Source organism: Squalius cephalus (genome assembly GCF_949319135.1).
Source record: "Squalius cephalus genome assembly, chromosome: 5".
NCBI lineage: Eukaryota > Metazoa > Chordata > Actinopteri > Cypriniformes > Leuciscidae > Squalius > Squalius cephalus.
In genome coordinates this window covers 16,761,763-16,778,227 of record NC_137126.1, presented here as the reverse complement: position 1 = coordinate 16,778,227, position 16,465 = coordinate 16,761,763, and the positions used below count along the sequence as shown (strand labels likewise).

Here is a 16,465-nt window from a genome sequence, read left to right as displayed (position 1 = left end):
TTGTATTGCGACATATTGTTACACAATTATTGTTACAGCCCTAGAATACATCGAACAAAATGCAGCACATGAATAGCAATTACACTCTTCAGACTACGCTCTGTAGTGCATCCTGATGGTTATTCAATGACCTTTTTTAAAAAAAATCCCAACCTAAGCTTCAGCATCTTCAGTAAGTGTACAATGTGTACTCTAAAAGAGATTGAGCCTTCTTTTTAAATTGCTGAATACCAGCAATAACTGAGTTCTGGGAGTGAGCTACTGTATTTAAAGGTGCTCTAAGCGATGTTGGGTGAAGTCACTTCTTGTTGACATTCAAAGTATTGTCAAACAAAACGGAGGCTAGCTCAACCATCCCTCCTCCTCATCCCGTCCCCTCCCCCTCCCTTCCGTGCTTCCTGAAACAGTCATGAACCATTTAGAAAAACCAAACTGGATTTACCCACCTGTCCAGCAAAAACAGAGCCACCTGAATGTCGGATTGGAAGCCCTTCTGCCGGCGGAGTTCTCGCCACCTTTTGAATGCTTTTCTGATGTAAATTCGTGACTTCGCGCGTTCCTTCTCATTTTCCCTCTTCTTTGTTATTTGTTCATCAGAACGTCATCTCTTTGGTTGTGTGTCAGCCATTTCAAAATTCTCAAGAATATACATTTTTAAAGGGGTGGTTGATTGCGATTTCACTTTTTTCATTTTACATAGTGTGTACTGTTGCTGCTGGTGTATGAACAGTATCTGCAAAGTTGCTGCGCTGAAAGTTCAATGTAAGCAGAGATATCTTCTTTTAAAAATCAGGAAGTTTAATGCCTACAAAAACGACTCGAATGGGACTACAACGAGATACTTCCCGGGTTTTATACGTAACTAACCCACATCAACCCTCCCTCCGGAATATGCAAAAAAGGGGGCATGGTCATATTTCTGCGGCTTTGTCGAAGAGGAAGAGTTATAGTGGAGAGCTGTAGCTATGCCGTCGAAAGTGTGTTATTTTCACCCAGCTGTCAGGTCTTCTGTGTTCAGGCTTCCTACGGGCGCTGTAGTTCGTCAACAATGGCTAAAATTTATGTTTGATTATGTTCCTGAAAATTACAATCGTAATTTAGCTCTCTGTGCTGCGCATTTTACGGAAGACAGCTTCCAGAATCTCCACGAATTCAATGCCGGATTCAACAAGAAACTGTTAGTAAAACATGATGAAGCAGTTCCAACTTTAAAACCAGAGGCAGCAGTTGTTGGGCCACAACCTGTAAGTAAGACTTAATAATTTTAAATGTATTTAATTTCAGACGTAATGTTTTAGTTTTATCAAGGACGTAAACAAATGCCAACGCTGGCTTTAGTAGCCACTTAGTTCGTGTGTCTATGACAAACGCGTACAAACATTTTGGACCTGAATTTGTAATTATGTACTAATTTTGTAAATGTATTTTCCATGTATACTTTATGACGTAATTTTTCGATTTGATCAAGAACGTAAACCAACGCTGTTTGTTTATAGTAGCCAGTTAGTTCGATGCTATTTTGTGTGTATAAGACAAACGTGTATAAAGTTCAAAAAATTATATGTAATCGATAAAACAATAACTTTAAAAAAACGGTATTACTCAGTCATGTATATTAAATGTTTAATCAGGAGAAAATCGTATCTCAAAGGCTAACAAGCAGCAGTAGCATTTTCAAGTAGCAGAGTATCGAAATTCTTATATAATAATAGTAGAATAGAATAATAATAGAAAAATTTACCATTCAGAAACGTTTTGTAAGAGCCGTGTTTGCGGAGGTTCTGCTTGACTCTCTTTATTGCTGCTTTCTGGGTCTGATTCTGGCTCAAACTGATACGGCAGTATTGACACCATTATTTACATTTGACCGGAGCACAGCAACTTTCGCCCGTAAAGGTAATGGGTGTGAAGTTTCTGCACAACGTGCACTACGCAGTTTAGCCAATTACAACACACCGGCCCAACTAACCAATCTGAGCCCATTGCCTGTTTCTGAGGGAGTGGTTTCATAGAATCAGGAAGTCAACCGGTCGTTCAAATGACAGAGGAGAAAACGGCTTACAATAAAGGTGAAATTTATGAAAAATAAGGCTTTAAAAAAAAAAAAAACCCCGAAGACATGTTATATTGCACCCCATAAACACAATCATGCAAAGAAAAAAAGCAGTAAACCACCCCTTTAACATTAGTCGTCTAGGACATCTCTCCTCTAGCTAACTTCCCTCTTCATGCTTCTCTCTCCTTCACTCCCCACACACCCCCCTTCATGTGCACGCGAACTAACCCCCCAACCCCCACCCCCAAATCATTCTTGTCGGTTATTGGCTGGAACACTCTTTGTTATGTTTCGTGGTCCAGGCTGGGCCAGTTTGTTTTTCTTGCCATTTGTGGAGCCTGGGCTGTCTACAGAGATCGTGTTTTTTTACAGTGTTTTCAGGGGACAGGCAGCTAGTGGATAGTGAAGAGATGTTTGCTGTATGTGACAAAAAAATGTTTTGGCCTACAAAACGTGTGACATCGCTTAGATCACCTTTAAAATTTCATACATTTTTCTAAGAGTTTTTGTAGCATTAAGGACCAACTTGAGCTCATATAATAAAATTGCAGCTTTTGAAAAGCAGTCTGGAGCTCATCAACAGCCTGACTTAGTGAAGATGCAACTGAGTAGATTACAGTATCATCTACATAAAGATGAATTTGAGCTGTAGGCATGTCCTTACCAATGTTATTTATGAAAACAGGCAATAGAACAGGAGCTAAAACGTTTACCTTGGGGGACTCCCTTAGAGATTTCCAAAGAACTTGACATATCCATCTGTATATATATATATATACTGTATATATATATATATCAGGGCTGTCAAAAGATTAATCGCATCCAAAATAAAAGTTTGTGTTTACATAATATATGTGTGTGTACTGTGTATAATTATTTTGTATATAAATACACACACATGCATGTATATATTTAAGAAATATTTGCATACATATACTGTATATATATATTTATATAGTTTATATTATATATAAATATATATTTTTTAATATATAAATAACACATTTTTCTTAAATATATACATGCATGTTTGTGTATTTATATATACAAATTTAATTATACACAGTACACACACATATATTATTAAAAATAAACTTTTATTTTGGATGCTATTAATCATGATTAATCTTATATATATATATATACATGGGAAACGAGGTTTTGGAACATTTCCCATGTGAAATCTAAGTAATTATGTGTGAATCATGTAGTGACGTTTTCCACATGTGAAATTCATGTGTTTTTTTTTTTGTGTGTGTGTGTGTGTGTGGTTTTTTTGTAAGGGTATATTTATTGTTTGAAAGAAGAAAGAAAATCACAAGTGTTTCAAAAGACATAAGAAACCCTTAATGAAAAAGTGAACTATTCCTTTACAAGTCACTTTTTAATTTGTTTCTTCTTGTGCCCACCGGGACCACTTCTTCAGAGACTTTATTTCCAACTCCTATGTAAACTAAAACCAAGGTACACTGAACCTAATTTCTGACCTCCTCACACCATCCACTTCCTCTCTCTTTCTTTTTCTCTGTCCCTTTCTGTCTGTTTCTCTGGAGGGAAAACCATTTTCCCAGAGGGATGAGGTTGAGATGAGAGTTGGCACTAGAGGGTGAAAGGGCAGGTGCAGAATTAGATGGCAAACTCTAGATATGGGTTAAGGTTGCCCCCTTTTTGAACCCAGCCTGCTCTTGCCCCCACCCCTTGGGTGCAGATCAGAGCTTAGGCTATGTTACCGACTTTGTGATAAAACTCTGAAAAGATCTGAGAAATAGTGAAAGAAATGGACAGAAAGAAATTATGCCTCTCTGACCTCAAACACACCTTTAGACTGGGCCCTCTTTGAATGCATGAGACGTAACCAATGCAAAGACCCATTCAGCCTAATTTATGAGACTCAAACTGTGGTAGCATAAAGTAATGGATAGAACCATTTGAGAGACTTTCAAAGTGATTTCACAGTAACCTTAGTCGCATTTACGGTTGCTTAGACATAAACTTTAGGCATAAGTAGGCATGAGACTGTTATCTTTATAACGCTGAAAAGATTTTGAGATTTGAGCTCTGGCTAGTGTAATTCAAACCCTTCACTGCTTGATTGCTCACATCTATTTCCTAGATGAGGCTTATATGCATTATTTAGTGTATACTTATGAATATCTTTCTGAAACTATTTTATAGGCACTAGATTAGCTATTTGCACTGTTAAAATGTTAAATACTTTAGCTTTAGTTTAGTTGTACCAAGGCTGCCAAACAAATTGGTCCACCCTCCATTAGGCAACTGTGAGGTACATTATTTACATAGTGTAGGCTATATAGGTAAGAGGGTGAAATAGGTGAAGGAGTCCTATACATTCAACAGCCTTTGAGTAACTAAAACCTGAGCAATGGCCATGGGCACGTTGATCCTCCCTGGAGTAATTGAAAACACAGGAATGATAGCAGAGTGGAGGAAGCAAAGACAGGGATGAGAGGAGGAGAGTGTGAAGGAAATGAAAGGGGATATTGGTCTTACTGTCTTAGAGTAACCATAGCCTGGGACCTTGTTGACATTTTGATGGTAAATGACAACATAGGGGCCGAGAAGAGAACAAGGATGTAAGAAGGGAAATGTATAGGGAAAATCTAAGTGCATCACTCTTTACAGACAATGAGAAATTTAAGAAGATAAGTGGATGGAGTAACCAGGCTCTTTAGCATCCATAATGGTAGATGTTGATGCTAAATATGTCATGATAGAAGGATTCATAGACAACATAGACAAGTCTTGTTCCCATTTAAGGGAACAAATCTCTATTTATGTTTTGATGAATTTAAGGGTATTGTGGCGTTTACATTGAGATTGTGATAACTCGAGGTGAAGGACCTGGGTTAATAACGCTTGGCAAATCCAACTCAAAACATTTCTTTTTTGACATGAACAAATTAGACTTAAATGCATTTCAGTCTGAGTGATCAGATTGAGTTTCAAATACTTTTTTGTCACTCAGGACACAACATGTATGTAACATCATACACAATGTGCAGTAGTGTCTACAGGTATATCCAAATTAATTTAAATTCAGTTTCATAATAAATCAGAGCTGTTGTCAGGAGGGACAACTGATACAATTTTCCGGGGCTCACTGAGGCCAAATGATTGGGTTTCACTCATAAAAATCTTATCATGGACCCTGTAGGGAACTCTGTAAAAATATGCTGTATAGTGAATAGGGAAAAAAATTTGAACACTAGCATATGCAAAAAATACAGTAATGACTCTTGTTTTTTTGTCTCTTATTTTGTCTTCTGTAACTTTCAGTTGGAAAAGAAAACAATGCTCTTGGTCTCATGCAACCACTTACATCATTACTAGAGCAACCCATGTAGATATTTTAGATATTGCCTACACTGTTTAGGTGTAATTGATGCAAACTGATGCAAAATGACTGTCAGTCCTAAAGACTGGATAACACAGATTCCAGTTGTTTGGGGTGTGAACAAAGCCTAAGATTTTGTATCTCTGCTGTGCCTTTCAAAGAGGCACTTACCCCAGGTTCATTCAGGGTGACTGCCACTGTAATACATGTACTGAAGTTGCTTTAGATAAAAAGCCAAATTGCTGACGAGTAAATAACGGATGAATTTCCTTGGGTCCCAGGAGATATGTGTGATGTTAAGTTGTAGATATCTAAATATTTAGCTAATGGTGATTGTGCATGTTATCTACCTAAAAACAGATCATGTTGTTTTTTAGGCCATCAACAAATTCAGTATCTACAGTAGACTCACTGTATGGCTCTACTATGAACACTGCATGGTGGCGACTGTCCGGTCCCATCTTTGAGACTGATCTAAGCACTGTTTGAGGAATCCAAGGCAGCTATGTTATCACAGCGAACACCCATTCGCCTTCATTTAAGGAGCTTAGCCACACTAAATGAGACCCTTGAGTGAGACTGTTCTTTCTCTCAGACAGAGTGGCACTTTGTATAGAGGGGGCAGTATTCCCATGGTGAAGGCAGGGAGCCACAGGCACCTACCCAGGCTCAGGCTCTGCTTTGTGGGGAGACTTTTCTGGACAGGCAGGGGAAATTACTTTGATTGGCTGTGTCGGTTACTGTAGCCCTCTAAAGCTAAAAGACTTTTTTGTGGAGATTTTATTTAATTGTCCCTGCCGATCTCCTCTTATCTTTCCCACAATCCTTCAGCAAGATGGGAAAGAAGGGAGGACAAAAAGGGGTGGTGGTGAGAACTTTCTCACAGTTTAAAAACTCAGTGTGCTGTACAAGCACACAAACAGGTATACAAATACACAACCATGTCTTCTCACAAACACACAACTCTATGGTCACTTTTTTGGTGCATTGATATTCATTTCGCCTGTAAATTGGTTTGTAGGAGTTGTCTTTCTTAAACATTTAAGTGTGATTGACATTTTTGATGAAAACAACATGTCAACATACCAGGTTTTGCAAGCATTTATCAAATACAAGTTAGCTTTACCTTTCGTAGACCATTAGTTCTGTTCCTAAACCTTGTGAGTAGACTTGCAAGTCCAGGGCCTTGCAGCTGCCTTCTAAAGCAAGAAACCTCACTTTGAACTGAATTAAAAATTGGAACAATCTACATAGGTAGCATCTCACACACATTGCATTCTAATGTAAAAGTATGATAAACTTGACCCCACAATTGATTCCAATAGTGTTAGCATATTGCTAAGCTACCTCAGTCTTGTAGCACTCTATCCACCTCTTTCCTGAACACGGAAGTCTCAGCCGATTCATAGCGGAATTATACTTTACATTTTTGGTCTCCGGTGTTTCTAGTGAAATTTGCATATTTTCTGAGCTGATAATGTAACGTTAAAACTATGAAAATGGTTTAAAACAGCACATGGCTCCATAGTGCCATCCCTTTACAGTGTCGCAATGACTGTTTTTTTGTTAGTGACATACCCATCAAAGTTTAATGAGTGCGTAGATTCTCTTGTTAGTCTTTGGCATAAAATGCATGGCATATGGCACCATATGGACATTCTTTTCAGATTTGCATACTTCAGGAATTTCTTCTGTTTATTGCAGTTGTGGTAGCCAACAACAGCACAGCATAACCCTGCGCTTATGTTTAATTAATTCAGACACTCCTTTCACCCCGTTTTAACAATAAGTTCCTATGGGGACTGGAACAAGACAGCATTCAAACGGAGGTTAGAATCCTTCATGGCGGCGCTCATCGTTTACTCAGGAAAAAGGTAAACAGCAGTCGTTCCTGAGGACCCAACACTGCACATTTTTAATCAATATTATCATCAGTAGTAGTAAAAGTAGTATTTACAGTTTGGCCAAAACAATTTAAAAGTAAGCAAAATGTTGCTGCCTACTGTCTGGAATAATAGTCTGTGTGAGTATGCCTATGATGGTTCAAAAGGCTTTCTATGTAGGCAGTTCACTAGGTTTTAGAACAGAGCAACTGTATATTTTCTCTATGTTTGTTTTCTTCAGTCTTTCTGTCTTTTTAACTCAAATCCACTCAACATTTTGTTTTAACATAAATGGGTCACTGGGTGTAGCTGCAAAATAGCATGGGCGAAACTCACATGGTTCTTTCCTCACTGCTGTCCACTCTTTTCAGGTACCACACTTTGGTAGCACGCTATGGCCGCCTTGCCCCACTTGCGGAAGTGGATTTGCGCCCTCTCTGCCATGTCCAAGTAGAGGTGCATTTCGGGGACCAGACAGAGCCCCTAGCGCTCAGATTGGATCAGACAGTGGGAGACCTAAAGAAGCAGTTGAGAGCCGTGGTCCAGCTACCTCCAAACAAGATACGTGTGTACTATATTGACCGGCAGCTTGGCTACGCGTTGGAGCCTCAGGAGATGAAATATGGAGCTCGAGCACTTCATTCCTACAGTATACGAGATGGAGATAAGATCTTGGTGGTGCCTAAGACACAATGACTGAAAAGAGATCAACAGCTTGGCACTGTTTGGGAAAAAAATTACGATGTTTCCACATTTATTGGAATACCATCTTCCAATAAAGGCAATGTGAATGCTGTGAACAGTGCAATGTCCGCATGCCTTATATTTACAACAGAGAAAAACTGCCAATTTTTCCCAGCATCTTCAATTGTATATAAAATAGTTTTAAAAAAGAGATTTTGGATCAGGATTAAAACCCATTTTTTAACTTCCACTGCTCTGTGGATGTATGTACAGTATGTATGCTAAAAATGTGTGGACTTAATCATTTTCGTTGATGTGTGTTTATGAGACAGCTTCTCAGGAATTACCCTCAACCCCATACATGCCTCTACTCTAAAGAGTATTTTACCATTTATTAAAGGTGGGGGGGGTACATTGTTTTGGTAATTATGTGAGTTGGGCTTTGTCTCAGCTCCTCAGCATGGATGAATATGATGGTTTGAGGTACAGGCAATCATTTTATAAGAGTGAATGTCATTAAGAATGTCAAAACTTGCCCCCTTCTTAATGTCTTAAAGACATAATGTAAAAATTAAATAAAGACAAAAAAGACAAATATCTATAAATAACATCTTTTGTTGTAGGTAACTGTCTTCCACAGTTGTTTTGACTCATTGTAAACAATCATTTTAAAATAAATCATGTTACAAAAGTTAGGCAACACTGAAATTAGACATAATGATTGCTAGATATCTGTTAACACACCTTCCACTGCATCATACACATGCTGTAAAAGTCAGACTTTCTTCTCTTTTTTTATGTGATGTTACCACACAAATACGAACAACGTAAAAGTGTCATTTCCTATGAAATTTCGACCAAACATCTTAAATTATAAATCATTATAAGATTACCATCATGAAACGGAGTAAGGCAAGGCATACTTGTCAATAATTAATTTATTTATTTGTTAATTTTTAAAACAAAACATCTTACATACTGCAGCTTTAAGAACCGTGATAACACAATACCAAGATTCTTATACTTGTTATACGAATATACAGTATAGTGTCGTACAGAAATAACAGTCACTGCACCTAATTTACTTGTGTTCCTACAATGAAGTAGGTGTCTCCAGTCATTTAAGCCATACATGCTTTTCACTCAAGACACTGCGATCTACATTTCCACAAAAAAAAAAAAAAAACTTGACAGTGGATAGACATCTTGGCTAGACTTGAAAAATGCCAAAATTACTGAATACAAGTTAAATATCTGTAGAATGTGAATGCTTAGAGAAGGGGAGACCTAGGGCTACCTGAGGTCTACCCTTAACATAGAGTTAGGCCCATTAGATGAGTAGGTGGTCTGGCATGGGGAGGGGGGCATATATAAAGTGAACTCTGTCCTCCAGCTGTAACACCAGCCACTTCTTTTCTGCTTGAATTACAACAGGGTCACCTACAAGCCTGAAGCCCTCTAAGGTTTACACACTTTACATTCACAAACTTGGCTCCCCCTATAATGACCACAGACTGACTGCAATCCCCTAGTCACCGGATAATCAGGCATGTTTTCAGCAAGACCTCTGCAATCTTTCTCATTGGAGGAAAGATTCTTTGTAGATGCCATACTCTTATTGATGTGCAAAGAAGAGCATGTGCTGCTGCATTTAATTATTATTATCACTCCCATGTTCCAGAGAAAGAAAACTAGAGGGGACCAATAATAATGAGAATTTAGCAATATTTCATTTAAGTTACTGTCTGGAATAATATTTGTAGATATTTGTTTGTTGTTGTTGTGGAGCAAGTGGAAATGTGGAACACCTTGATTTATTTAATTTTGACTGACTTTTATTTTAATCATTTTTTATCATCTCAATATTTTATAGGTTTTTAATGGAATTTGAAGATATTACTGTTGTCATTTGTTAAGACATGAAACATTAAGGGACAGCCTTACACAAATATCCTTATTCTGTCTACTTAATAGCTCGCAAATGACTGTCAATCCATTCATAAGTACTAGGTCACTTAACCACAGAGAATTGTAAGTTAATTTAAGACATGCCCTTTTCTCAGTTTCAAACTAAATAACAATCAGTTATAAACGTTTTATACAGATTGTGAGATTAGTTTTAACATGTTAACATTCAGTCTTTATGGTCTTATTTATTTAACCAAAGTCAGCACATACCAGTCTATACATTTCAGGAATTGGATTACCAGGGCTTTTCCTGTTCACTCTCATACCATTTCCTAGCAGAATGGCTCTAATGTTAGAGTGTCTGATATAGTATATAGACTCCCTCTCTAGTTACCAAGCTGTCTCTAGGCAACCCTATCCCAGAGGAGGGTGTTAACAGGGAGCTCAGAATCCATTAGGGGCTCAGATTAGCTATATTATCACTATTGACAGGAGAAGAGTCTGCATTAATATTGTTGGCAGATATTGAGACATCTTTGTTTCAGTGTAACCGCATATGTCACACTGATGATCCTTTATGTTTAAAAGTCCCATCACTGTTTCAATTGTGCCCTATCACTGGAAATTGAGCTTAATTGTCATATTTTTGCCCAAATCCTATGATTATACCAAATTGTTGCTACATTTGTTTACCTCTTTCCTGTGTAATTGTATTCTTCACTGATAATTGGAAATCCCTTATAATGCTTACTAATGTCCTCACTTGGATAATAATCTGCACTATGCCAATGTCTCACTAGATAGAACTGCATGTTTGCTTTCGATCTCATATACAAACCACAGTCTGTGTGCTTGGGCACCCCTTTTCTCCCATCTTTCAACAGTACCTGTGTCTCTACAAGTTTCTCATTGCTCATATTTTGTTCTCATTGTGTTTTGGCTGTTGTGATGAAACTTGATCCTCTCTGTTCTGCTCCCAAAGGACATCTGGCCTTTAATGGCAGAATTGTTAACAGAGTAGGTGCTGAAATATTTACCTATTGCTGGATCTGTATAATGGTCTTTTACGGATTGAAAAAAAAAAAAGACAAAAAAGGAAAATTGCCTTGGGCCATGGATAATAATTAAGTATTAATGAATATGTGAACATTGACATGGAATATTGCTGTAAAAGATGTTAATGGTATTTCACCATTATGTGAAGTTCTGTAGAATGCCATAGAACTGAAAAATGTTAAGAATAAACAGAAGCCAAGGCTTTGCATGAAATTCATAAGAGTCTTAATGTCCCCCAAGCTGAAGTTTCCCCTTGTAATGAAATTTGTTTTATTGTTAGTGGACTGAAAATTACATGTTTCATCTGACGTGAGCAGAGATGTGTTAATGTTAATTAAGTTAACAACAGTATCCAGAGATCCCCAGTGTTATGTCCTGGCTCAGCTAGTCCAGCTGTTGAATCTGCAGAACTGGTAGAGCTTGATGACCATTATACTCTGGTGAATCTAAGGCTATGGTAGTTTTTCTGGATAAACTGGTGATAAGGTAATGTATTGAGGACAAATTGAGTTTATTTCACCAGGGTTACTAATACCTGTTGCCTTTTATTTTGTTTGCTGTGCTTTCTTGTATATGCTCCTCTTTTGTTGTCGTAGTTGTGTATTTACTCAACTCACACTAGGGACAAGCCACTGTGGAGACCTCACCAAGAGCCTAGGCAAATGCTAGCATCCAACTGGAGTCTATCCAGCCAGACAGCCACAAGCTAGCCTGCCACCTGGATCACCACAGTGGTTTGGCTGATAAAAAGCATCATGCCTAATTGGTTTCACCACGTTTGGAAGTGCTGGCCTATTCCTGTCACGCCTACAGGTGAAAGCTACACGTGCCAAATCTGGCATCGCTGTCACACTCTCAGACTCACCCACATCTCTGTCCAACCAAGGCTTAAAAAACATCCATCTCCTTAGCGGCCTAACTATTGGGCAGCATAGCCTCCCAGAGTGCAGCTGTAGCCAGAGTTCACTGGTGGATCGGCAACACAGAGAGTTGTGCCAATCTGAGGGAAGAGGGACAAGGGGTTGCCAGGGCATGAAAGCAGGGGTGGGCTACAAAGGCAAGGTCACACTGGGAGCTGTTGAGGGATTTGGTGTGTTTTGGATAGGTGGGGGTTTTAAGAAAGTTTTTTTTATCGCCTCACTCTGTTGCAGAGCAAAAAGAATTGGCTGGGCAACTGGTAGCCTGATCTACCCTGTTCACCATAAAGCATGGAAGGCTGAAGGAAGCTCATTGTGTGGCCAGGAGGGGGAGATGTTTTCTGAGAAGGTTTGAGTTACCTTAAGGGGGCTTGACATTGTTGAGGAAAGGAAAGAAAATGAGGGCAAAACAACTGCTTGGCGTTGGATGCATCAAGGGGGTTTGGATGAAAATTAAGATATTGGATGACCCAGCCAGGTTCTTGTCCAGGACCTTTTCTAGCATACAGGGTCAGGCCTGGTGAACCTACCAGCAAGCAACTGCAGCATTAGTGCTCTCATCTATGCTTGAGTCCTTTCCCACGGAAGCTGCTCGATGACTCCAAAGGCCCTCGTTGTACCCGCTGACATTATGGTAATTCAGTCAGCCTGATTCCAATCTGCCAGGTTTGGTTGGCAGGTGGTTGATGGGGCTGACAGTTTGCGATTACATTTTATCAGACACTTGACTCCAATGCCCAGACAGTGGAGTTAATGCTTATCACCAAGCTCATAGCCATCTCTTGTTCTTGGTGGGACTGAAACTTTGTAAAGATTTGGTTGTAAAGATGCAGGATTATCTCAGCTGAGTTGACCTATTCCGCAACCACAATGTTTCTGTTTGTAGGTTAACATGAAGTAGAATGAGGGACAAATAAAAAAAAAGCAAGACAGAATGATAAACCCTGTTAGTAAGTAATTACAACGGCAGAAGGAGGTGATGGTGAGAAGATAAGGATTGCTGTCTCCTTTTTGTCCTTACTCACTCTTTCTTCTGTATCTGGTCATTCCAGCACAAGATGATTCAACTGTCCAACAGTCAGTCTGGGACCACATTGCACTCTTTGTCAAATTCTCTATGTCCTTGTTATGCACTAGTTTGGTTAAGAGTATGGTCTGCATTTACACAACAAAGCAACAAGGTGTAAAAGAACCCTCCGCTGGGACCCCCCCACATTGGTCACAGGGAATCTGGGGTCTGCGTCCGTCCAGTCGGCTTTCACACATCCTGCCCCCCTCTGGTATCTAGTTACGTCCACTGTCCTCCTAGAAACAATGCTGAGTCTGACTCAGATCTTGCTCCCATCTCCTTCCCAGACCCTATCACTGTGGATGCACCAATGATTTCCCCCCTTTTTGTCGTTATCTCACCACTGCATCTATGGAAATGAGCCCCATTTGGAGATCAACCCAGGGTTGAGTGAGCTGTTGCAAATGAGGCTGTCCTTAATTGGTGCAAGGAGGCCAGTAAGACAGGAGGGGGAGCACTGATTCACTCACTCACGCACACACATGGAGTGTCTAAGCGGATTCATGTTAATGTGGTAACCCAAGCTCTTCAGCTTTTTTTTAATCAAATAAAGCAATGTTTTTCTGCCGTGTTTTCTTTTGTAAATAAATGCCCCAAGGGTGGGCTGGAGAGCCCCAGAAGAGATGCAGTGGACTGTGCACTAGCTATGGAGAGGGCTGCTATCTAGGGAATTGGAGTTAGATCCAAAGGCCTGACATTTTCTTCAGAAATCCTCTTTGTGCTTACGGCTCTAGTTTCAATATTTCCCATCAGTTTCTTACCAAACGCCACCTTTCACTGGTCCTCAGCTCTACCCCCTTCTCTTTCTTTGCCATTCTGCTCTTGTTCTTTTTTGTATTCTTTCCCCACTCTCCATCCCCACCCCTCTTTCCCTCTGACTCTCCTATCCCCCCCCCCCCCCCCCCACATAAAAAAAACGATCTCAGATTAACTTTAACACTATCCCTGGTGCAAAAGGTAGCGCCTGCCTCTGATGCGTCTCCCTTCAGTAGATCCGTACAGGGAACCCACTCTCTCACTCCTTCTCTGTCCTCTCATTCTGGGATCACTTTCTCCAGACTTTTGCTCTTTGAAATCAAGCGTACCCTGAAGCACGGATTGGGCCGTGTTTGCCATTCTTGTCTTTGGCGGTTGTCCTGTGGAATTGGACCAGCACAGCACTTTGTGTGAGTGGAGGATTTAGGAGGGTTTTTCTGGGCTGTCTCCCCCTCCCTTTTCTGCATCCAAGAGCAGAGCCCCTCCGCACTTGAGACTGTGTTGATGGTACCCACTTGGATGTGACTTAGAGGCTGATGCACAGGTGACGTGCTGAACTTCCGTCCTATGAAGGCAGGTGAGTGCTGATTTCTGAGTTGTGGTCTTTGAACTGGAACGTTGTGTTTTGTTTTGTTTTGTTTTGTTTTCTTATGACAAATTCGCTGTCTTTCACTCCTTGTCAGTTTCTCACAAGTGATGTTCAGGTGCTCTCTGCCTCTTTTACACCTCTCTTCTCTCTCTTTGTTTTGAAAACACACTTTGTGTGTGAAAATGTAAATGATAGGCTTTACCTGCCAATCGGTAACTAAGAAATTTTGATAACATCTATCATTGTTATTAATGCCAGTCGTCAGACAAGGCAGCTTGTTTGAGATCAGTTTCTGATAGGTTAGCCAAATGAACTCAAGTCTATGTAATGTGATGTGGAGAGCAATGGATTTGGCTTTTGGCATCTCACACAGTATCTCATGGTTCACTTGGGAATCCCATCAAATGCCAGTTTTGTCTGTGCTTTGGTTTCATGACGGAAGATGTTATGCAGGGCATTGTCTAAATACATAGGCTCTCTTCAGGAGACTGGATTTCAGTTATGTTGGAAGGTGGATATTTTTTTCTCATTTGGCAATAGGGAGAAATGGTACACTTCCTTTTTTGTAAGACTGTGACTTGAGTATTCATTCCTAACGCAAGCAGCTTGAAACAAAATTTTAGGTTGTTTCCATGGAAGTTTTGAAATGCTTTATTTGATAAATTATTGCTGATTTTGTTAATGAAAAAGTCATTTTTAAATTGTGTTTCTTCTTTATTATTATTATTTTTTATTTCATTCATTTATTTTATGACTGCTTTTTTAATAAATTATAAAATACAAAGTGAATTAAACTATCTTTACTGTAGGATGGTAAATTACATTTTCTTCCTCTGGATAATTTTCTTACTGAGGCAAAGGTATGTCTGCAGGTAATCATTAAGATTCTAACATTGTGTGAAATATGACAAATTTAATTAGACTTATATTAGATGCCATGTCTTAATGGAGCTATAAGGACATTGTAAGCTTTAATTTATTCACATTAATCTGACAACATCATTCTGGTTTTGTCATACTGTAAAAAAAACTTGAACATACGTACAAAATTAACTATAGGAGAAAAAAACAATTGCATTGCCATGCCTGATACAAACAATTTATGTAACATATATTTTCATATCATACACTCTACGTATACGTTATATACTAATTATTTAATCAGACACTAGAACTTTAGCAGTATTTTGCTTTTGTGTTTACATTAGTATAGGTTTAGGTTTATTTTGAGGCAAGTGGCAAGTTTTCTGTGGAAACACCCTTAAGACTGAAATAGTATAATGGGATATAATTTTGGATGAATCAGTTTTACTTACTATTGCTCACTGTTTTGTCATTGCCCTTTCTAAAAGAATTTGGTGCTCCTATTCAAAATATAGGTCTACCTAAATCAAGTCCAGAGTGACAAAGTAGTTCCAGTTGACCGTTTTACCATCAGAATCATTTTAGGTCATTATCATTTCCGTTCCGGATTTGAGAAGATGTCCTTTTATTTTGGCACACTAAGGCTGGGTGAATCTAAAGGGAGTGAAACCCAAACTTCTGCCCCTCAGGGTTGCCGTAAAGACCCTGGCAACTCAAGCCTGTTAAATTAAACCCATTAGCCTCACTGTTCACAGTCCTCTCTCTGATGCCAACAAGTCATAGAACATAAACACTTTGTAATAGACCCTTCAGACGATGGATAGGAGCAAGGCAGGTTCTCCCAGCCGCGGGCTTACTGGCACTGTGGAGGCCTGGAACTGCATCACCATAGCCCACTCACACGATAGTTCTGGAGAATGTGATCCTAACACATTGTTCCTCATCACATAATAGAACCTTTTCAACTCAGGGCGAACAGGCCCACCATGGAGAGGGAGAAAGGGGGAGAATACCCCCATGGGAGACCTGGGAGACTGCTCTTTAAACCAGGGCAGATTGGAAACAAATGCAACTTGGCCTAGTTGTTAATTTCTTAAAATAGGCTTATTTTCATACTAATATTTCTTTATGAAAATGGTCATAATATTTTCATCTTAAAATAACTGATGTTTGGAAGGCTGGTGCCAATAAAGTATTTCCGATATTTTGTGATGAATATTTGAATTCACGTTTTTCATATCTTTTTTCTGTAATTTTATTAATATGTGTCTTTTTGTATTTATATGTGTGCTCTAGAGGCTTCATTAACAAGAAAATCTTCTTGTGAA

At 39.1% G+C, this 16,465-nt stretch overlaps 1 protein-coding gene across 7 annotated transcripts in view; it reads left to right on the top strand.

Annotated features, from left to right (window-relative positions):
• The window catches only part of tbcelb (tubulin folding cofactor E-like b), a 33,408-nt gene extending 22,256 nt beyond the window's left edge, over positions 1 to 11,152 (top strand). For 3 of the 7 annotated variants that reach the window (XM_079870567.1, XM_079870566.1, XM_079870565.1), the window contains 2 exons: positions 7,172 to 7,285; positions 7,666 to 11,152. In XM_079870567.1, coding sequence (XP_079726693.1) covers positions 7,172 to 7,285; positions 7,666 to 7,990 — 439 coding nt within the window. In that variant the 3' untranslated portion in view covers positions 7,991 to 11,152. The remainder of the gene's footprint in view (positions 1 to 7,171; positions 7,286 to 7,665) is intronic. The other 4 variants (XM_079870569.1, XM_079870571.1, XM_079870570.1 and 1 more) reach the window with 2 other exon arrangements.
• Positions 11,153 to 16,465: the final 5,313 nt, after the last annotated feature.